The sequence below is a fragment of the Tupaia chinensis genome, unplaced genomic scaffold (assembly GCF_000334495.1).
Source record: "Tupaia chinensis unplaced genomic scaffold, TupChi_1.0 Scaffold000276_1, whole genome shotgun sequence".
NCBI lineage: Eukaryota > Metazoa > Chordata > Mammalia > Scandentia > Tupaiidae > Tupaia > Tupaia belangeri.
The window spans coordinates 1,350,464-1,374,683 of NW_006159758.1; the positions used below are offsets into that span (position 1 = coordinate 1,350,464).

The window sequence follows — 24,220 nt, forward strand, 5'->3', positions numbered from 1 at the left end:
TGTGTGTGTGTGGGTGTGTGTGTGTGTGTATGCTCAAATCCTGACAGGATGGAGAAATGGAGCAGAAGGGATTATGGTATGGCCATACCGCAATGGGGGATGCTTTCACCTTCTCCCTCTCCCTCTCTGAAGAGTGTACATGCACTCTGGCAAATCTGAAAGAAAGGGAGGGAATCTAATAGAATAACAGAGTAACAACACATTCTCACATGAAGAGACCTAAACAGATCACAGCATTTAGAGATAAGAATGGCTAAAATGTATAGAGTACTGCCCTTACGCCCTGCATTTCATGTATTTCCATGGAAGGTTATTTTGCTATATTTTAACAGTTTCAAAAATTTCAAAAGTGGAGAGAAGAGTAACATAGGAATGATGTAGAATGTCAAAGAATTTGAGATTTTGTCCGTTTAGAGGAAACAGTGGTAGTGTATTAAGTTTGCAACTTTCCACAATGAACAGTTGATCATTTCTTCCATGTCCTCCTAATAATCAAATGACATTTTTTTGTTTTGTTTTGTTTTGTTTTTGTTGTTGTTTTTTTCTTTTCATGTTGATGGTATACTTCTGGCTATACTCTAATATACATAACTGATTCTTAGATGGACAGTAAGATGGACCAGTCAGTGGCATAACAGAAATGCAACAGTATGTGATGCTGGACCCACCCAGGATGGTTTTTGGTTCACATCCTACAGCATCCCTGTGCCTGCTGGACATGCACACATGCCTGTGATCCAGTGCCTGAGGCTAGGTGGATTTTGGTGTGAAGACCCTGCTTGGGGGTGTCTGCCTTCTCTTTTCTCACCCTCTCCAATGTAATGAATAAGTGTGAAAAAGATGGGCAACAGACAGCACTAAATGATTTTGTTGTGTGTTTGTGTTTTTAATTTGAACCTTCACAGCTAAAAGGGAGCATACAGCATTTGAATGGCCAAGGTAACAACTCAGTGAGAAAAGAAAAATAAATCCCAATACCAGTAATACTACTACTGACCTGAAGAAGTCTACAGAGCATAATCAATTATGAAACATATACAACTTATTTCACAACTGCTCAAAAAGAAAGGATTTCATTTATTTATATTTCTACCAAGACTAGATACTGCTGGAAATAACTAAAAATGTTAAATAAAATACTAAATCATTCTAAAAACTGTACCTAAATGAGACCATGAGCTGAGGAGTTAAAAAAAAAAAAAAGTCAACAATTAGATTTAGCTAAAGAGACAATGAGTTAACTAGAAGACAGATCTGTAGAATATATTCATAATCCATCACATAGAAAGAAGAAATAGAAAATGAGAAATAGGGTCAGGCCTGTAGCACAGTTAGGTAAGTGTTAGGCACCAGGAGTCAGTTCCCTCATGGCTGACCTTGGTTTTAATTTTGGCACCAGCAGATGGCATAATGGTTTTATCATTGATTCCTACATGGCCAACCACAGTTGGAGTCCTGGACCTGGCAGCTTGAAACTCATGCTGAGCCCATGTGCCCAAATTCCTGAGAGGAGAATGGAGGAAAAGGGATTGTGGCATGCCATTCACCCAGGAGGTGATTTCTTGCTTCCTGTCTCTCTGTCTCTTGAATTTATTCACCATAAGAGAAATAACCAGCTCAAATAGGATATACATATTTTTTCTGGCAAACTGCATTTATTTGATCCTTGGACAGGAAGAAAAAATCAGTTATGTCCTAATAATGAGATTACGTACTATGGCAAATAATCTCATAATCCTAAATAAAAAGTATGTTCTTTATATTGAAAATAAAACAAACTACTTAACTAAGAGGCTTATATTAGAAATGAAAATAATAATCTTTTCAATTAGTGATTCTTGCATTCCTATGTTGCTTTATATTAAAACATAACTACTAAATTAGAAATCAAGAAAAGGTGACATTTCAAGACATTACTAAGAGGAGGCTTCATTTAATAAGGAAAAGATGCAAATACAGTTAAAATAATCCCTTTTTCATAGGTCAAAACTCTCCTCTTTGGGGAAATAGAAAAAAATCTCCAGAATTACAAAGGTGGTATGTCTAAGTGTTAGCAGTCGGGGGGAGGGAGCAGTAATAAAATCAATGAAGGGAGGGGAGTAGGGCCAGGAAGATTAAATTATACATCCCAGGAAACTTCACAAAGAGGGGAGTCAACTGTGAGAATTTTAGGACATACAAAGTTTCAAAAAATATAGTCCAAAGAAAAGTGAGTTAGACCACCTACCTGGCAATGTAAGCTCTTGCTGGCAAGATCAAAATGTCCATTAAAACTACAAATCACATGAATAACATTCTTGGGAAAAGTAGAGATACAAGCTATGCTTCAAGGTCAGATCTAATGTGGTGTAAAACCAGAACGGCTAGTGCAAATTTAGGAAAGACAGAGAAAATTAAAAGGAAATAAAGTCACAGAATAATGGGGTAGATTTTAACCTCACCTAAACCCTGAAAATTGGGTCAAACAAGTCCACCTACATGTATATCAGAAAAAAAGATATGTTTTTCAATAAATACTTATATTCTGTCTTTAAAGTATGGTAAAAGGAGATCTTTGCAATAATAAGAATTATTTTTTACCATTGATTGCCACTTAATAAGGGGTAAACAGTCATTTAGATCATCTACTATGTATCTTCTCTAAATAAAGACTGAAAATAACAGTACATTGTTTTTTTCTCAATATATAGCTGTATTAAATTGTATACATGTGACTATATATGAGCTTGTAAATTTGTATACATTTTAAGAATTTGCATGAACCTGGAAAATCATCAGAAAACTAAAAACAACCAAGATCATTAAAAAAAAAAAAGAAAACAACGGAAAATTACACTCAAACTTTTAAAACTTGAGTGTTAAGAAGGATAAAGTTATCTAATATAAAGACAAGAAATGAATTCCTAAAAGAGAAATTGAAAAATCTGTTCAAATTTGGTAATTCATTTAACAATAAGCAGAAGAGAAAATAAAGAACATTAACTTTAATATGAAATGATATAATGGACATTAAGGGCTATGCTCCTGGGGTACAAGGGGACTCTCAAAATACAGTTAGGGCATAGGCCCAAATATAATCACAAAATGGTTAAGCTTTAAAAGAGAGACAACAGCTCAGTAGCAGCTCAGCTCTTATGAACTGCTTGCTCACAAGAAACGGCTTGCAGCAGTGATGCAATGATTGACCTAAAGCAAACATAGGAATTGAGGCTTTTTTCCAGGTCCCACCACATTCCAAGTAGAACATAATGGTCTTTATTGCTCAGAGCTTTCAGACAGAGTCTTGTGACCTTCATGCCCACTCCAAAATTAGGAGGAGAATAACCAGATGCTCATGACAAGGGGAATGCATGCACAGTCCCTCCTTAAGAACAAGCCCGAAGGAAGCCCCTCTGACCAAGATTAAAAACCCTTCAATTCAGTTGCTCTTCAGCAACTTATTTTCTGAGTTCCTTCCCTGTTCAGAAGCTATTCTCTCCTTCAATAAATTCTGCTTTGTTATCCCCTCTCTGGGTCCTCATTTCTATTTCTTTGTGAGCATGAGACAAAGAATCAGGCTTATAGCTAGCTGTTCCTAGATTGGGTATTGGGCCCATACACCCCAGCTCACATCAACTCCATAGTCAGGAACATGTGCAACACAATTATTTGTATGATGCCGGTATAAGTAAGGAGCATAGACTTAGGATGCTAGAAATAAGGAAGGTGAGACAATTTTTTAAAAAATCAGAAGAATATTTGACTACTAACCTGGTTCAGTTTCTTCCAGAGATTGAGGATGGGAGAAAGTTCATTAGACCAGATTTCCCTATCAAATTTGCAACCGGCTGTTACTGCTCTGCCCAAGATCCTTAATTGTGAAATAACCTGGAGAAAATAAGTAAAAATATATAAAAACAGTTTCAAACAGGGAGAAAGTGTATTGATACAAAAATAGTTTTATAACCATAAAGATCAAATATATTTTAGACAAGTTTTAATCCTATTCTCTGTGTTCAATTTCCTTAAAAACTTATTTATTTAATTCCATTTATTTTTTAAAAATGACCAGAGAGAGGGACCAGCAGTTAGCATAATGGCTATGTCGCTGGACTCCCACGTAGTCGACCGCGGTTCGAGTCCTGGACCTGGTGGCTTAAACTCACGCCGGGCACGTGTGCGTGCGTGCCCAAGGTCCCGAGAGGAGAATGGAGGAGAAGGGATTGCGGTGTGGCCATCCCCCCTGGGGGGTGATTTCCTGCTTTCTATCTCTCTGTCTCTCTCTGTCTGTCTGGCGAGCGCATGCGCCCTATAGCAAAAACCTCTCCAAAAAAAAAAAAAAAAAATGACCAGAGAGAGACAGAGAACAAGAGAAAAGGAAAGCAAGAAAGCAAGCTGCCAGGTGTGGGATGCGAACTGTGTTTGGCCATGTGAGAATCCAAACCCTTTAACCACGATGCCACCTGCCAGCCCCTCTGTTCAATAAAAATTTTTTATTTATTTATTTTAGTTTTTTAAAGATAGATCTCCCACTGTCACAATCCTCCTGCCTCACCCTCCCATCTGTCACTACAGGGGTATGTATCTACATGCCTTGCCCATATTTTGGATTAGAAATCCAAATGAGGGCTCCCATGTGGTTCCAGCTTCCAGAGCTGTGATCTTAACAGCATGTAGCTCTGTGATAGGGGCTGTCTCCACCTTTTAGTGACTTGTTTAATCAATCAATAAAAATAAATAAATGAATAAATAAATAGAAATCAAGAGAAACCATTATAAAAATTATGACTATAATAGCTTTTTATTCAAAAAGTTGCTTCTTTCCCAGAAAACTCTAATTACCAATTATTAATAATCGCTAGGCATCCCTATTAATTCATTTCTGATATCTGAAATACTTGGTTTGATCTTGGCATCCCTATTCCTTCATTTCTGATATCTGAAATACTTGGTTTGATTTAAATTTATACTTTCAAAATATTGACAAAATAGTTTTATTAAAAAATATAAAATGAGGAACCAGCAGTTAGCGTAATGGCTATGTCGCTGGACTCCCACGTAGTCGACCACAGTTCGCGTCCCAGACCTGGTGACTTAAAACTCACACCAGGTGCATGTGCATGCATGTCCAAGATCCTGAGAGGAGAATGGAGAAGGGATTGTGGCATGGCCATCTGCCCTGGGGGGCGATTTCTTGCTTTCTCTCTCTCTCTCTCTCTCTCTGTCTGGCAAGTGCATGCACCCTATAGCATAAACTTCTAAAAAGATAAAAATATATATAAAATGACTGGGGCCAGCAGGTGCCATGGTGGGTAGGGTGCTGGACACCCATATGGTTGATGGTGGTTCAAGTCCTGGACCTGGCAGCTTGCTTTCTCACTTATTCTCTCTCTGTCTCTCTCTGGTCAAATAATAAATAATTCTCTAAAAATTATTAAATAACAAGGAAAACCATATATAGCATATCAGACTCTATGAAATGGTAAAGCAACTTTCATTATTGATGGATAAAAACTTATTTATACATCTAAGTTTTAATGCTCTGTTTTATAAATTGTTTCTTCTGAACACAAGGTTTCAATCAAAGGAGTATAGGTTAGTCAATTAAAACACAGAAAGATGGACTAGCAGAGGCATGGAAGTTAAGGCACTGAATCCCATGTGACCAGAGGTGAGGTATGAGTCCCAGACCTGGAGGCTTGAAAATCACAGTGGTTATGTGTGCACATGCACCCAAAAGGACAAGAGGAGACTGAAGGAGAAAGGAATGTAGCATGGCCATTCCCCTGGAGGATGGTTTCTGTGTCTCTCTGGTGCATGCATACACCCTATAGCAAAAGTTAATAAATAAATAAATAAATAGATGGCAAAGTAAAAAACATTCCTTATTTTGGGCTTTCACTTCGGCAACTTTTTCACTCACGTTTCCTTTATCTTGTTTGTTTAGTTATTTTAAGATTTTTTTCCCATAGGGTATGAGAGCTCTCCTGAGAGAACTCATAAATTCACCACCCAGAGGAGATGGCCACTCCATAGTCTTTTCTCCTCCATCGCTCTCTTGGAATTTTGAGCAGCAACACACACATGCCCTGTGTGTTTTTTCAAATTCCTGGGTCTGGGTCTTCAGCCATGGAGTTGGCCATGTGGGATCCAGCACCTTAACCAGCACTGCCACCTGCTGGCCCCATATTTATTTTTCTGAAATAATACTTAATGGCTCCCACTTAAAAAACATTAACCAACATTCTTAATCATTTATTAAGAATAATCCAGAATATTACCAAGTATGTTAATTATTATAGACATTGTGATATGACATGGAAAAGTCATGACATGTTTTTCCCAACAACCCAATATAATAAGGTATCTGTTAATTGTTCTTTATGTGAACTAAATATTAAGATTGTTCTATTTAATTCCTCATCTGACATAATTGAAATAGACTTTTAAAAAAGGTATAAATTTTAGTAAGCCTGTATTTTAAACTTCAACATATGTAGCATGTTGACTAACATGCTGGTTTTACTTTTTGAGAGATGTTAAGTCCCCCCCCCTTTTAACATAGAGTTATATTTCATATTTTCTTAAAATTGATTTATGTTAGTAAAGTTCATGATAAAACAAAGGTCCGAAATCTCTCAGAATGAATATACTACTTAATTGGCAAACATCGGCCATCATTCTGTCAGACTCAAGTTATTTCTAGAGCTTTTGATTGATTCTTTAGTCTTAAGAAACTGCTGTGGCAATTCAGTGTTTTTCTTTGTTTTTCTGATAAATTATTTTCATTTCCTCTAGCTGAACCCTACAAAAGAACCTAATTTATCAGCTTTACTATACTACAAAACTACACTACTTGGTAGTCAAAAGAAGTGTCATTTTAAATTAGGTAACATTTGCTATCACAACCCAATATAATAAGGTATCTGTTAATTGTTCTTTATGTGAACTAAATATTAAGATTGTTCTATTTAATTCCTCATCTGACATAATTGAAATAGACTTTTAAAAAAGGTATAAATTTTAGTAAGCCTGTATTTTAAACTTCAACATATGTAGCATGTTGACTAACATGCTGGTTTTACTTTTTGAGAGATGTTAAGTCCCCCCCCCTTTTAACATAGAGTTATATTTCATATTTTCTTAAAATTGATTTATGTTAGTAAAGTTCATGATAAAACAAAGGTCCGAAATCTCTCAGAATGAATATACTACTTAATTGGCAAACATCGGCCATCATTCTGTCAGACTCAAGTTATTTCTAGAGCTTTTGATTGATTCTTTAGTCTTAAGAAACTGCTGTGGCAATTCAGTGTTTTTCTTTGTTTTTCTGATAAATTATTTTCATTTCCTCTAGCTGAACCCTACAAAAGAACCTAATTTATCAGCTTTACTATACTACAAAACTACACTACTTGGTAGTCAAAAGAAGTGTCATTTTAAATTAGGTAACATTTGCTATCACTTATTTCTATTTTAAATTTGTTGAACATGACAGAAAACATAAGAATGCAAAGAGATGTCTCAGGAAAAGGGTGAAAATAATTTTTATACATGTTAGAAACTATACTAAAAATTATACTAGCCAATAAAGGTCATAGATCCACAGTACACATCACTTTAACCCACAGCACACCCCACTGCGACCCACAGAACACCAAAGTTAGACCACAGCACACATCACTGATAACTACAGCACAAAACTGCAACACACAGCACATCCCACTCAGACCCAAACCTCAGAGACCCACAGAAACCTCACTGTGACCCACAGCACAATCCACTGTGATCCACAGTACACCTTAGTGAGGCCACCACACACATCACTGATATCCACAGCACAATATTGCAACAAAGATCACATCTCACTCACACACAAACCTCACTGAGACCCACAGCTCACCTCTGTGAAAACACAGCACACATCACTGATACCGACAGCACAAAACTGCAACACACAGCACACCCCACTCAGACTCAAACGTCACTGAGACCCACAGCACACCTAGGTGAGACCATAGCATACATCACTGGTACCCACAGTACAAAACCACGACCCACGATACATCCAAGTCAGACCCAAATCTCATTGAGATCCGCAGCACAATTCACTGAGACCCACAGCAAACCTCACTGAGAACCACAGCACAATTCACTGAGATCAACAGCATACCCCACTTTGACCTACAGCACACATCACTGGTACTCCCAGCAAAGAACTGCAACCCACAGTACACCCCACTCAGACCCAAATCTCACTGAGACCCACAGCAATTCTCACTGAGAACCACAACACAATTGACCGAGATCCACAGCACACCCCACTTTGACCTGCAGCACACCTCAGTGAGACCACCACACACATTACTGAGACAGCACAAAACTTCGACCTACAGCACACCCCACTCAGACACAAACCTCACTGTGACCCACAGCAAACCTCACATCACAATATACTGAGACCCACAGTACACCCCACTGTGACCCACATTGACCCTGGATCTACAAAGTCATGAGCTAAATAAGCCTGTACTCTTAATAAATCGCCAAGATTCAGGGTACACAGTTATTAAATGACAGACAAAAATGAAAACTGTCTTTTGGGCACAAAATGATGCTCTACTTTTATTTTTTTCCCTTCTTTATTTTCTCTTTGACTGATTTTTCTCCTAGATTATTTAATGCTTTTTCTGTTTTTTATTTGCCAAAGAATGTGTTTGCTGGAGAGACAGAGACAGAGACATGTGGAATGAATGACCATATCATAATCCTTCTCTTCTATCTCTCCCTTCTTTCAGGATTTTTGGCACATAGGCATGTAGACCCAGCAGTTTCAAGCTGCTAGATGCAGGACTCAAATCATGTATCAGCCATGGGGATCCAGCTGCCTTAACCACCAATCACCAAGCTAGTGCTAGTTTATGCTTCTGTTAAGTTGCCACCAGTAAATCCTTTTTTGAATGAGAAGGAACACAAATGCTTATTTCCATTTTAAAGATAATAAAATGAGTTGTTAAAGTAATTTACATTTTTGTTGCAGAGAATGAGGCTGGCCAGATGTTTGGAGAAAACTTTTTAACAAACAACATTTCAAAATTATTAAGAAGCAACATCAACAACAAAAACACTACGGAAATGTATGATAGAAGACAAAAGAAGATTGGGAAATTAGAAAAGGCTAGTGTCAAAAAGAAAAAAAAGTTAAAATAATAAATTACTTTTAAAAAATACCTACAAGGTAGTGGAAAGGTTTAACCTGTACACTTATTCAGAGTTCTGTAAAGGTATGCTAGATTGAGGCAGAGGCAGTCTTTAAAAAGAAACTTTGTGTTAAATTTCCAGAATTGACAAAAGACAATATTATAGGTAGCCAGACAGACAGGAGCAGGAAGTCCCAATAACTAAGGGGCCATCTGACACATCAATCACAGCCGAATTCCCTGGCACCAAGGGAGTAGATGAGTTATCCACTTTTATTGCTTAAATTGTCATTACAGGACCTAGAAAAGATTACTATCTTCCCTCTTGCTGTCCCCATATACACACATTCTTCAGGATGCCTGGCCAATATCCTACCGCCCACTCTCCAAAACACACTTATTTGGGCTAAATCACTCCTTAGAAATGCATGTGGGGAGCTATCAGGTGGCATAGTAGTTAGGTGCTGGCCAACCACAGTTCGAGTCCCATACCTGGCAACCTGAAAATTATATCAGGGCGCATGTGCATGCCCAAAGTCCTGTGCACAAAATGGGAGAAGGGGTTGCAGTATGGCTATCTCCACAAGGAGGTGATTTCTCATTTTCCCTCTCTCTCTCTCTGCCTCTGTCTCTCTTCAGTGAGCACGTGTGCCCTATGGCAGACCTCCTCCCCCTGAAATTATCACACTATGTCCTACAGTTTGCAGAACTGGGATGAGTGACCTTGATTGGAATTCAGTAACAGCCTTGACAGCATGAAAAACATGCCAAGCATGTTTGTGTGCCTGCCCTAAATCTTGATGGGTAGGAAGAGTGGAGGAAAAATCAATGTGGTGTGGCCATGCCCTGTGGGGCCACTTGGGAGTGCTTTCTGTCTGTCTGTCTGTCTGTCTGTCTCTCTCTCTCTGGCAAATTAAAAAAAAAAAAAAAACGAATAGTAAAATTCAGACCTGTCTATAATTAGAAGTCAGAATTATATTGTGTATAAAATATGTATATATTAACTCTTTTGTTAATGATAATACTGGCAAAGTTGTAGCTAGCAGATATGCTCCCAAAATACGGGTTAATATATTCTACTAGAAGGATATTTGAAAGAAAAGAGTATCTTAAGCTTCCTGGTTTCAAAGAGGAATTTATCAGTAACTTGCCACTTCTTTAATAACTAATAAAAAAAACCATTTCAGTCAGGATAATAGCAGCTGCTGAATACGAGTAACAACTGCTGAGTTCATAAAAACCATTCAATGCAATGTTGCTAAAATTATTATGCAAGCAATTAATCCCAAATCTCTGGCAATAGAAAAACCATCATTACATTTTAAGAATAACACACTTCAAGAATTTTGCTAAGAAATTCCTATCGAGTCTATGGGGGAAAAAAAAAATTTAGTGCTGGGACTTCGAAGTATATTTAGGAAAAAATACTAGATAGCTAGCACTTAAAGGAAAGTATGTAGTTCTTATATAAAAACACATATATAGTACTTTTAGAGAACTAAAGCTACTTAGAAATTGAATCAATAAATATGGCCTCCCAAGCCTGCTACTGTTTTTGAGCAATAGCATTAAAGTAGTGCAACTGCTTTCTACCTCGTCTCTTTGCTGTAGGTCTTACGTAGTCTATTCTACAAATCACAGGCCACCAGTTACCTGTGTATTTCCATGGCTCACAGGGCTTATTTTCTAGTCTACCTTTACTTCAGCTACTGCCCACAGCCTCACCTCCCACCACTCTCTATCTTCCTCGCTGTGCCTCAGTCATGATCAGAAAGACCTAGAAATGATCCATAAGCATACAAAAGGATAATTAGTCTCATTTGTAATTAAAAATGCTAGTTAAGACTACAATGAGATACAATTTGATCCCACCAGACAGGGAAAAATGACACCCACAAATAACAAATACTAGTGGGATGATGAAGGGAGTGTAGATATCACTTTACAGACAGTAAATTAGGACCACTACTTAAAACATTTTGACCATTCCTAGATGTATACACTGGAGAAAACTTGTATATATTTAACAGGTGACACATCCAAGAATATTCATAGTACACTATTTTAACATCTAACAAGTAATTTTAAAAACTGGAATAAACCAAATGTCTATCAATAGGGGAATAGATAAGCATATTATTGTATTTATATAATGAAATGTTATATAGCAAAAATAATAAAACCACTGCCAAGCCAACAACATGAATAAATCTTAGAAAAACAAAGGTGAAGGAAAAAATTCTACAACATCACATGCAATATACTGTTTTATAAAGTTCATAAAGTAAAACAAAATAATATATTCTTCGGAAGAAATGTATGTGTGAGAGACTAAAGAAATGTGGACAGGTCATAAAAGTATTTAAAAATATAAAATAGGGCCAGCAGGTGGCATAGTAGTTAAAGCACTGCCTCACATATGATCAATCACAGTTCGAGTCCCAGACCTGGTGTCTTGAAAATTTTGCCATGTGTGTGCTTGCTTACCCCAAATTATGAGAGAAGAATGGAGGAGGGATTACAGCATGGCAAATCACCCTGGGGAGGTGATATTTCTTTCTCTTTCTCTCTCTCTCTAGTGAGTGTATGTAGCCTATTATAAAAAATGTTTTAAAAAGTATAACATTAAAAATTTTAAACAAAACAGGATGGTAGCTCCTTCAGCAGAAGACAGAGGGACAGGACAGAAAAGACTCATGTACAGTGATGTAAGCTGCAGGTGGTAATACATTAGTTCCTGGGTTTCATTATGTTATGCTTTAATATTTTGATTATATATTTATTAATATAGTAGCATTGCATATATAGTCTTTATAAAAAAATCAGAAGGCTATAAAGAAGGTATTAGCCTTCTAGAAAAAAATAAAGGAGGCTAAAGGGAATAAATGTTTTTTTCCTCTATTTTATAGAAATGTTCCAAAAAAAAAAAAAAAAAAAGTCTGATATAGATTAGACTCAGAGGCCTGAAGGGAGTAATATTAATACAGGCGATAGTAACACACAGAGTTCGGGTATAGGCCACAAGATGGTGTCACCCTTGTCTAGCTTTCATTAAAATATCCCCTCGAGATTATTTGCACACAGCTTGGTTGTACAAGGAACTGCTTGCAGCTCAGCCTAAAATGTTGACAACATGGGAACCAGCAGTTAGCGTAATGGCAATGTCACTGGACTCCCACGTAGTCGACCGCGGTTCATGTCCCGGACCTGGTGTCTTAAAACTCACGCCAGGCGCGTGTGCGTGCGTGCCCAAGATCCCGAGAGGAGAATGGAGGAGAAGGGATGGCGGCGTGACCATCCCCCTGGGGGGTGATTTCTTGCTTTCTGTCTCTCTGTCTCTCTCTGTCTGTCTGGCGAGCACAATGCACCCTATAGCGGGGAAAAAAACAAAAACAAAAACAAAACAAAACCTCTCCCAAAAAAATGTTGAAAACATGACTTAAAGCAATCACAGCGATTTTGGGCTTTTGCCATGTTCCCTCTGTATTCCAGAACCTACATAATGGTAGAGCCCTTAATGTTGATAAACTCAAGCAAGCACTGACCATTAGATAATGATCTCTAAAACCTAAAGCTCTCAAAGATTTAAACAATCAGTTACCACTAGCTTTCTAAGGAGATTCTGAATAGTGTGTAACCCCCGAGGCAAACACATGCACAAGATCCTCTTAGCTAGGATATAAACTCTAAATTCAAGCCCCACTTTAGCTACCCTCTTCCAGGACCCCTCCCATTTTGGGAGCTCTTCTTTTTCAATAAACTTTGCTTTGCTGCCTGCCTCCTTTTGTCTGTGCGTCTATTTCTTCATAATCATGTGATGTGAACTCTCAACTCAGAAATCCTACAATAAGCTGAGCCATGCAGACACCCAAAGTACAGATGTTCTAGGCAGAAGGAATAGAAAATGTGATGGCTCTTAGGCAGAAGCTCAAGCAAATGTGGCCTGTGTGGCTGCAACAAAGTGACCACCAGGAAAAGGATAAGAAGAAAGTGAAAAATGGAGCAGGTGGTCTGTAAGGTTTGCCTTTGTTCTGAGTTAGATGCGAAGTGGTGAGAGGAAAAAATATCTATTTTGGTGTTGGGAAAGTCATGACATGTTTTCTATGCAAAAATGCATCATGACTTTTCTGAGAGTCAGTATTTCTATTACCACCTATAGAACATGAAAATGTCCATCCTTTCACTAATAGATCTTACCTCCTGGCTAGAGTTGGACTGGACTAAGATTATAAAAAGTCTTTATCCAGAGGCCGCATCTTATCTAAAAATTCCCCAAGCAAGATTTAACTGCTTATGTAAAATGCAGATTGAAATGACTTTTAAGACATTTTTTCTGAATCATGTATGCTAATAACTAAATGCACAAAAGTAATACGTATTTGCACCAAATTTCCTCCGAGTAATTATCTCAGATTGCTTGAGATTTGTTGATTTTTAAAGAAACTCAGGGAGTCATTTTCCTGAAGACTATTCTAAGAATTGCACTTACCATTTCTCTCAAATTATTAATTGCATAAATCACAAATGAAAATTGTTGAAATACAAAATCTTAAATTATGTACTCAATAACATTTTTTTGTTCTCGTAGCCAGGGAACCAATCACGAACTCAGTACAAAGAAAAGTATCTTATGTTTTTGGTTTGTTTTAAATGGAAGAGTAAAATTGGCAATGACCAAATTCTGGAAATCTGTAAGTTTAAAGCACTCATTTGAGAGGGAAAATGTTTTTAAAGAACTGAATTCTTAGAATAGCCTGTGATAGGACAAATCTAGTAATTGAAGAAAATTAGATTATACTTAAATTATGGGCCTACTACTTATTAGTGTTTAACATTAAGGACTCAATACTCTGTAAGTTTTTTTGTTTTGTTTTGTTTTTGAGAAGTTTTCACTATAGGGCGCGTGCGCTCGCCAGACAGACAGAGAGAGACATAGAGACAGAAAGTGAGAAATCACCCCCCAGGGGGATGGTCACACCGCAATCCCTTCTCCTCCATTCTCCTCTTGGGATCTTGGGCACGCACGCACACACGCCCGGCGTGAGTTTTAAGCCACCGGGTCCGGGACGAGAACCGCAATCGACTACATGGGAGTCCAGAGACATAGCCATTACCCTAACTGCTGGTTCAATACTCTGTAAGTTTTGAATAGATTATTTATAAAATCTGTTCCTACAGTACAAAACTTTACTAAGTTTTTAAAAAAAATCTGAGCCTATATTCATGTGAGAAATGACCAGAACGTAAACAAAGAATCTGGCGCACAGAATCATGCCATTTAGAATACCAAAATGAATTCCTTATAGTTTCTTCTCACTGTAAACCGATGATGAAAAAATTAAGGATGCATAAAGAATCACCCCAAAGGGCCAGCAGGTGGCATAGTAGTTAAGACACTGGACTTCCACATAGCCAACTGCAGTTTTAGTCTGGGACCTGGAGGTTGGAAACTCATGCCAGGTACGTGTGCTTGTGTCCCCAAAATCAGAGGAGAATGAAGAAGGGACTGTGGTGTGGCCGTCTACTCTGGGGGGTGATTTCTCACTTTTTCTATTTCTGTCTTTCTGTGACTCCAGCAAACTCATGCACCCTATAGCAAAAAAATTTCCCTATAATAACCAAACTGAGTCACCCCAGTGCTTGTGAAAAAGATTCCAAGGCTCCACTCTCAGTCTAATTTTACAGACCTGGGATGGAATTTAGGAATCTACCTGTTAAAGTTTTTTTCCATATAATTCTTAATATTACATGACCACAATCACCACACTGAAAGATACTGTCTAGGCTGGAAAGGCATTTATGATAGGTTAAACGATTACTTTAAAGAATCTACAAGTGCGATTGTAGATAACAACTATCAAATTATAAAGAGGGGAAAGAAGGGAAAAAAGCAGCTATAAAGAATCTTGCTCTTATAATGACATGGAAACAAATCTAGGAAAGAGAAACAGAAAAGAGAATGATTTAGATAGTTTGGCTTACAGATCACGTCCCAAGATTTTGAATGACGTGATTCTATAAAGAAATACAGGAACCAGCAGTTAGCGTAATGGTTATGTTGCTGAACTCCCTTGTAGTCGACTATGGTTCGAGTCCTGGACCCAGTGGCTTAAATTCACGCAGGGTGCGTGTCCGTGCATGTCCAAGATCCTGAGAGGAGAATGGAGGAGAAGGGATTGCAGCATGGTCATCCCCGCTGGGGGGTGATTTCTCACTTTCTGTCTCTGTCTTTCCAGCGAGCGCATGCAATAAATAAATAAATAAATAAATAAATAAATAAATAAATAAATAAATAAAACACCTCTCCAAAGAAATATAGTATGAACAGTGGCCAGGTATTACTGGTGCAGATAAGATCACACAGTTACTGAACACCGCAGTTTTCAAAATAACCAAGATGATAATCTGTTTCTTTTTTGACTGTTTCACTCTGGCAATGAGGTCTCACCCATGTAAAGCTTTTTGTCCTTACTGATTTTTTGTGCCTAATGTCGATACTCTGGTTATAGTTTTAAATCGATAACTTTTGTAAACATTGCAGGCTTTCTTCATCCCTTGTGTGGTGGTCATATTCACTTGTTTTGTAACTATATTTATGTTCTTGGCAGAAGGAATCAAAATTCTAGCGACACTGATCTCCACCAGCACCAATGGCCCATGGTTGTTCTTTAATATGGCCTCTGACTCTAAGAGTTTAAGATAGCATCATGAGTTAAAATCTCTAAGTACCACAGTATTTAAATCATATCAGCAATGGACACAAATTCTACGAGGGCTTTTAGTGAATATCTTATCAGAATATAATGGCCCTTTCGAATACTAGATCTTTGAAAAACTAGACATCATTAAATATATAAAATTATCTAATTATTTTTGCACAAAACTTTTACTTGTATATAAACACTTTTAGTCTAGCAGTAACTGTAGTCCAATGCTCTGAATGATCATGAAGGATAGAAGCTAAAGTAGTTCCTTTAATTATAAAATATGTATTTCTATGTCAAGATCTTACAGACATTTTCTTAATTTTGCAGATATTGTTAATTTATCTTACAATCTTTCCTATCTATCAAATACATATTTGTAGTTAAGATATAATTTTAGTTCCTAAGTTGGCAAGTGATAAAAACACAAAAGAAAAAAAATTAGCATTACTTTTCCCTAGCAGAGTTCTTTTTTTCCTCTATTAATTGGAGACTATTTGGAAAGTGAAGGCTTTATGGAGAAAAACTACTGAATCTCTTAACATAAAAAAAAGTCTTACCCATTTTCTTTATGAGTGTCTCATATATACATGCAGGAGCTAGTATTCATTATTATGTCTAAGTTCAAGTTCAGCAATTTACTAAAAATGCAATATAATCTCCCTGAACCTAAGTTTCCTGAACTATAAAATGAGTTCAGTGATAACATCCACATTCCAGGATTATTCTGATAATTAAGTGACATATCTACAGTGCTTAGCACACAGCCTATTACAGAGAACAAAAAAATTTGTTAAATCATTACCATCACCATAAATACAGATTAAGTGTATTACACTAAGTATACTCTAAAACCTAAAGAACTGTATATAGGAGAAGATAAATATCAGTTTTAAAAGAGAGCTAAGTAAATCTATCTGAATGACTTGGCTTAGTTTGTAATAAACAATGGCTAGATTGGTAACAGTACTTCACATAATTCTAGGAATATAAAAGTTGTATCACTGTTTCAAGTCTTAGGGGATTCATTCTATAGGTTCCAGCTTTAACTACCAGTGTTCAATTATTAGCTTTTCTTCTATTACTCTCATAGCCACAACTATGTGTTCTCACCTCCATACACTCCATTTTTTCCTCCTTCATTCCTAAATAATTGCCCTACTGCTCCTAGTTTTTTCTTTCCCTTTTTAAAAAATAATTACTTATTTAGTTATTATTATTTTTTAATTTGACCAGAGAGAAAGAGAAAGGGAAAGCAATAAAGCAAGCTACCACTAGAACTGTGGTTGATCATATGGGAACCTAGCGCCTTTAACCACCATGCGGTCTGCTGGCCCTGCTCCTTGAGTTTAGTAGAAACCTTGGATGGAAACAGGAAGACAGCTCTGTGATGCAAAAACTTAAGTGATCAAGAACTGTATCGTCATTAAAGAAATCAAGCACATATTTTATTGGCATATCACCTTTCAAGTTGCTTATTCTGTTCCTTCATTTTTTTTTTTCAAGAGAGATTTTTTTGCTATAGGTGCATGCACTCACCAGAGGGACAGAAAGCAAGAAATCACTCCTCCCCCAAACCCCAGGTGGGAGAGGGCCACACCTCCATCCCTTTTCCTCCATTCTCCTCCAGTCTTCCTCCTTCAAATTCTGGATCTGGTGGCTTAAAACTCGTGCCAGATGCATGTGCATGCATGGCAAAAATCCTAAGAGGAGAATGGAGGAGAAGGGGCTATGGCATGTCCATTCCCCCAGGGGATGAGTTCTCTCACTTTCTGTCTCTCTGGCTATCATATTTAACTATGTTTGCAGAGACTCAGGTTTTGGATATTGCTGAATATCCTAAATTAATCACCTATATTCATTTACACCACTTTTTCACCCACTTGCCTCCACAAGCCACTTAAATTCGATGTTCACCCTCAAAGACTCTAAAGAAGAGACTCTAGGAAAAGTCTTGAAATCCTAACCAATGCTATGACTTATTTTCAGCTCTCACTCATTCATCTTTAGCACTTAGTTCTCCTTCCCACTCCTTCAACAACCAGGACCACCTCTTCTTCTTTTAGATACTATGTTAAAGCTCTCCTATTTGTCTTTTCTGACTGTGGATCTTTCTTACTAAAATTATTTCAAATATTTTCCCAGCTCCACCTGTGTCCTGCATACAGTTATTTCCCAAGATTCTCCCTTCAGGGATCTTTCCTTTCTGCTTACCAACACATCCCAGCAATCTCTGACTCCAATGGCTTCCTATCTCACAGATGTGCTGCTTGTTAAATCCATTAAAAAACAAAAACCAAAACAAACAAACCTATCTGGTGATCGGAAAAGTTATGATGTATTTTTGTATAGAAAAACAGAAAAATATGTCATGACTTTTCTGATGACCCACATTTCAATTCTCTTCTATGTTTATTTAGTAGATCTTCCTACTAAATATTTTTAAGTAGATATTACATGGTCACCTCAAATAAATACTATTTCATGGAATATTCCACCCAAGGTAATGTACCAAAATTATATCTTCCCTTCCCCCATCAAATAATAAGCCTTTCTTTTAACTTTTGCACTTTGGTTAATGCAGCCATCATTCAGATGGCACTTATGACACAGTAGAAAGGCTGAAGGAAAAAGGGACTGTTAATACAGCAATAAGATACAAAACTGTAGAGTTAAAAAGAAAACATAACCTAACTAGAATGATACAAATGATCAAAGTAAACTAAGTTTTTTATACACTGACCATACAATACACTTTATATACTGGTCCGTAATCCCATGCTCCAGGAAGGTGCATATCACTAACCAGTTCACTAATGCCTGACGCAGCTATAGTGTGTGGTGAAGAGAACCATCGCTGTTCAGATAGCCCAAGCTTAAATTCTAGTTCTGCCTGTTCATGGTTCCATGACCTAGGCAAGTTACTTAACTCTGCTTCAATTTTTTTTCTTTGGTAAAAAAGGGAAAATAACAGTGCTTATTTCATATACTCTATGAAGATTAAATAAGTTCCTGAATAAAAAAACACTTAGAACTATATCTTAGGCACACAGATCAGTAAATGTCAGCTCTTCCTTATTACTTGTCATCAATAAACCAGAACCAGTAAAAACACTGTCCATGGCTAACTTTTTTTATGCATTAATTATTTGAAAATCAACATTTTCCCCAATTTTTATAACTAATCATAAGTAAAATAATATCAAATATTAAACATTTTACTTTTATAAGCTAATAAATACATAAATGCAAATTATCTATATGATCAATGTTATTAAAACATTAAATTTAGTGACATACTCAATTGTATAAATTACATTTAACATAGGCATAAGGTAAATCATAGGAATATGTTTTGGATAAACTTGATAGTGTTAACATATTTGCTAAAATTAGTAAAATATTGAAGATAGGAGCAGCAGATGGCATAATGGTTACGTTGCTAGAGTCCCACATAGTAGACTGTGGTTCGAGTCCTAGACCCAGCAGCTTAAAACTCACACTAGGTGTGTGTCCGTATGTGCCCTAAATCCTCAGAGGGGACTAGAGGAGAAGGGACTGCAGTGTGGCCATCCCCCCTGAGGGGTGAGGGGTGATTTCTCCTTTTCTGTCACTCTGGTGAGCACAGATGCCATGCAGCAAAAATCTTCCTCTGAAAAAATAAATATTGAAGACAAAACTATTTTGCTCATGTAAAATTTATTTGTCAAATGGAAAGTGTGTGTTAAATAAAATATTTAACTAAAAACTAGTAAAATCTGTAATATTAGATAGATTTAATGTTGTTTTATTTAGGCCTAGTTACAAAATTTTTTGGAAAAGATAGGATTTTTCAATTTTGTTTTTTGTTACCTGAGAACTGATCATCCGCTGAGATGAGCGAGCAATATTGGCAGGAAGACCAAAGAAACTAGGTTTGTCATCCTCTGGAAGTTTTTCAATGACAGCACGATAGTCCTAAACATGAAGAATGAAACCAGTTTTTCACAGATTAAACTTACAACCACGGAAATCAGACAGAAGGGATATTGTGGAGTATTAAATTATTAGTTACTTGTATATTTTATTTTCTAGGTAAGCCTCTGTATCATACTTTCTGTATATTAACTCAGTGATCTATAAAAAATATATTATCATCTATAAGAAATATACTATCATTGATGTTTTTTCATACTTAGGATAAGATATCACATATATTATATGACCAGCATCCCCACATGCAAAGGGATGCTGATTCAATTAAAACAGCTAAGAGGCTATGCCTACTACATGGAAGGTACTATTTTAGGTGGTTAGGAAGAAAGATTTTTTCCTGTAATTTACCAAAGACCAATAAATACAGTTAGGCTTATATAAATTAGGATTAATATCACAGCAATCTTTTTTTTTTAGCTTAGAGAAACAAACAACAAACAAAAAACTATAGGTACACTGTTACACAAGTACTTCTTTGTAAATCACTTTATCAAAGGGCATTCCACAGCTTGAGGAAGGGCATCTCCTCAGCTTGCTGGTGAGATACGCTAAAATGCATTGATAATCCTATTATTTCATCCTAAGAATTATCCTATGCATTGCATAAACTTGACTTATAGAGTATTTATCTGAATAGGTTATTTACTTCTGACTTTAGATGAAAAACCAAGTATAGACCAAGATAATTTGTTCAGTTTGGCTCAAAGATGGAAATTTTGTTTTCATGAGCAGACAAGGTTTTGTTTGTTTTTTAAAAAATATTTTTACGATAGGGCACGTGCACTTGCCAGAGATGAGAGAGAGAGAAAATGACAAATCATCCCCCAGGAGGTATGGCCACACCCAAATCCTTTTTCCATTCTCCTCTTGGAATCTTGGGCACATATACAACACGCCTGGCATGAGTCTCAAGTCACCAGTTCTGGGACCTGAATCGTAGTTGGTCATGTGGGAATCCAGTACCTTAACCACAATGCCACCTGTTGGTCCCCAGACAGATTATTTTACAGCAGATACTGCTTATCTGTCTAAACTGTGTTTACTAAAGTAGGGTGGGAGACTCATTCTCCAACTTCCCATCATCCTTCCTCATTCTTGCCAAGGATATCTCAGAAAGCTCAGGACCTGTGAATATGTCAAAATTTGGGAAGATTTACCATCCTTTGAAATTCTTCATTTCCTTTGGATCAACATTTGTAAACTTCCTGAAGGCAGTCAATCACATAATCTATATGTGCATAGATGTACACATATATGTAAACAAAGTGTGTTTACATGTATGTGTTTGTGTGCACAAGTGCAAACATATATGTATTCTTGTCTTCCTGAGAAATTTTCAACATTAGAAAGCTAAACAGTAATTCTCACATAACATTCTATAAATTTAAAGCTATTCTCTTTGTGGAGTTATAATACACTTTGTTGATTTCAAAACAGCTGTGAAATCTTCTCATCTAGAATAATTAATCTTCTGTCTACCCAGAACTGTGCATTGACGTGTTGACTAGACAATAGGCAGCTACATGTCCAGACTGATTATCCTCACTTTGACACAAAAGAATATATGGTATATGATACTATTTATAGAAACAGGTAAAACTAATCCAGGCTGTGAAGTCAGGATGATTTACCCTTGGTGGGGAAGGCAGTACCTGGGAAAGAACATGAGGAAGGTTTTTTGGGAAGTTGACAAATCCATGTTTCTTGATTCTAGGGCTAATTATATACATGTATTCAATATATAAATATTAAGTTGTGCATTTATGATGTGCACATTTTTGCATGAATTTTATTTTTCAATTTAAATTTTAAACAGTAAATACGGAAGATTATTGGGGTACACTATCTGAAATAAGTATGTAATAAGTTATATTCTCTGTTTGCTCAGTCACTCTAAAGTTTCTCCATTAGGAGGTAAACTCCATAGATGCACCAGTTTAACCTCTATGCTAACTACTGGCCCCGTTATTAAATTTTTGATTTTTGACAATTATGTTATAGAAATGAAGAAATTTTCTTGAAAAAATATTACAAGGCAGCCAGCTAGCAGTGTGGTGGCTAAAGTGGCTAGATTCCACATGGCTGACCGTATGGTTCAAGTCCCAGACTCAGCAGCTTAAAAATGAAGCAAGCCATGCTATGAAGGAGAGGCATTGTATGTCCCTACTTAATATATACTGAGTGTCTGCATTCTAAAAAAAAAAATATATATATATATATATACACACATATATATGTATATACATATATATTTGAAACCATACTGCTTCTGTTATAGTCATAAAATTATACAAAATTATAAGAAATATTTTGATTATCTTTAAAATTCAGTATTTTGAAATTTTCAAAGTTGTTTATAAACTGTCAAGAACTATGGAGTATGAGCTAAAATTTTTTGATATGTAAAGTAAATGTTTGTGGAAAAATGTAAAAATAAATAAATGAAAGAAAAAATAAGTAAATAAATAAATAAAAATCACACTGGGTATATGTGCACGCACGCCCCAAATCCCAAGAGGACAATGTAGCAAAAGGGATTACGGCTTAGCCATCATCTCCTCTGAGAAGTGATTTCTTACTTTTCCCTCTCACTAATGAGTGCTTGCACCATAGAGCAATACAACAACAACAAAAAACAATAAATAAAAAAAAAACTGGATAAGAGAAAATAGCTCAGAAAAGTATAAAGTGAATATGTGTACGTTTTTAGAATTCAAGTGAAAATGTATAATTACAATGGTCAATGTCATAAAAATATTTGGGTATTTGTATAAATACAAGCTTATGGAAAAATAAACTAAATGAAATCTTTGAACTGTATTACTATTTTCTATAAGCAGTGACTGCATTCTAGGAAGCTTTTATGTAATGACTGAAGGCAAAAAGCTGGCTAAAATAAATATCAAAAATGCTGCTGTGAAAGACAATGTGAATCCATTTTATAAAGTTAGACTGCCTTTAAATTCATAGGCCAGAAACAGAATAGATTATTTGTTAAGTAATGTTTGATTTCTTCCATATGCTTCAATATATCAGAGTATACTCTAGGTTATCATGTAGTGGCATGTTCTCCTGGCCAGCTCTTCGCTGCGTTCTTTGAACTTTTGGCTATTCCCTTCAAGATCTACCTAAACACTAGCACATTATCATTATGATCAACCCATTGACCTTCAAGAAATACTCAAATGTTTATAAGACAACTTCCTAGAGCTCTGAGAATCTAGCTATACAAGGACATAAAAAGAAAGTAGCCACACCGTAAATAATTACTTGTGCATGTATAAAGAAATAATATATTTTACAATATACAGTAAGAGACCAAAATGATTAATTTTACCTACCAAAATGCTGGAGGATTTTGGTAAAGATATAGAATATGGAAAAATGCTTTTCTTGTTCCTTTGGCTCAATACATCAATTACCGAAGAATTAAAAAACTGTTTCAGGTATGACTGAAGAACTCGGAGGTCAAAATAATTATCTATTCGTCCTCCATAAATAGCATTTTCAAATAAACCATGTACAAATTCCCATTGTATATCTTTAGTACCTATAATTTAAAAAACTTTGATTAATTTCACTTCTGAAACGTTAACTAAATTCCTGGCTCCAGTTCTATTTATAAAATATAGCAACTTAATACAACTAAATCATTTCTTATAACAACCATTAATATTAATAGTAGTAACATTTATTTAGACTATTTCGTCAAGTAAAATTTCCCAAATACTGGCATGTATAAACTCAGCCCTCACAGCAAGCATAGAACTTATTAACATTCTCCAATCATACAAATAGAGAAATTGAGGTCACAGGGTGAGTTCTCATATTTTGTATTTCATATTCCATGAACTTTTAAAAATCTTCTCATACAAATTCAAATTGGACTTCTCTATGTCCTAGACGCCCATTCCTATTCTTTTGCCAAAGACAAGTTATAGAATCCTTTCTGATGCTATCAACTCAACAGAAACAATTAAGTACCTATGATTGGCTCCACATTAAAAAATAAATAAATAAAAGGGATAGTGATTAAGATTACTTAAATTCAGTGGTAAGAAAAAGTAAAATAAACTTTAGGGATTGGACTGTTCTTGTCTTCAAGAAGGCAGAAAGCTGTAACAGATGGCCTTAAGGGATCAGATTATGTGGTTTTACTTGCTGCACTATTTTAATCTATTATTTGTACCTTTAGTCCTGATACCTATTTAATAATTCAACTATGATTCTACAAATCCTTGCTACTGACCTTAATATACTCTACTCCTGAATTTTAAGTTTTTTTGGGAAGAGAACTGAATAATTCAGTTGAAATCTGAAACTTTTCAAGGCCATAAGGTGAAGACAAGTTCTTTCTACTTT

General features: G+C 36.2%; 1 protein-coding gene across 1 annotated transcript in view; it reads right to left on the minus strand.

Moving 5' to 3' along the window:
* The window catches only part of LOC102487405 (cytoplasmic dynein 2 heavy chain 1), a gene marked incomplete at its 5' end in the record, with an annotated part of 254,523 nt that overhangs the window by 49,912 nt on the left and 180,391 nt on the right, over nt 1-24,220 (minus strand). Inside the window, 3 exons of the mRNA XM_006150080.2 lie at nt 3,751-3,867; nt 19,736-19,840; nt 23,200-23,408. Of these exons, the coding sequence (XP_006150142.1) occupies nt 3,751-3,867; nt 19,736-19,840; nt 23,200-23,408 (431 nt within the window). The remainder of the gene's footprint in view (nt 1-3,750; nt 3,868-19,735; nt 19,841-23,199; nt 23,409-24,220) is intronic.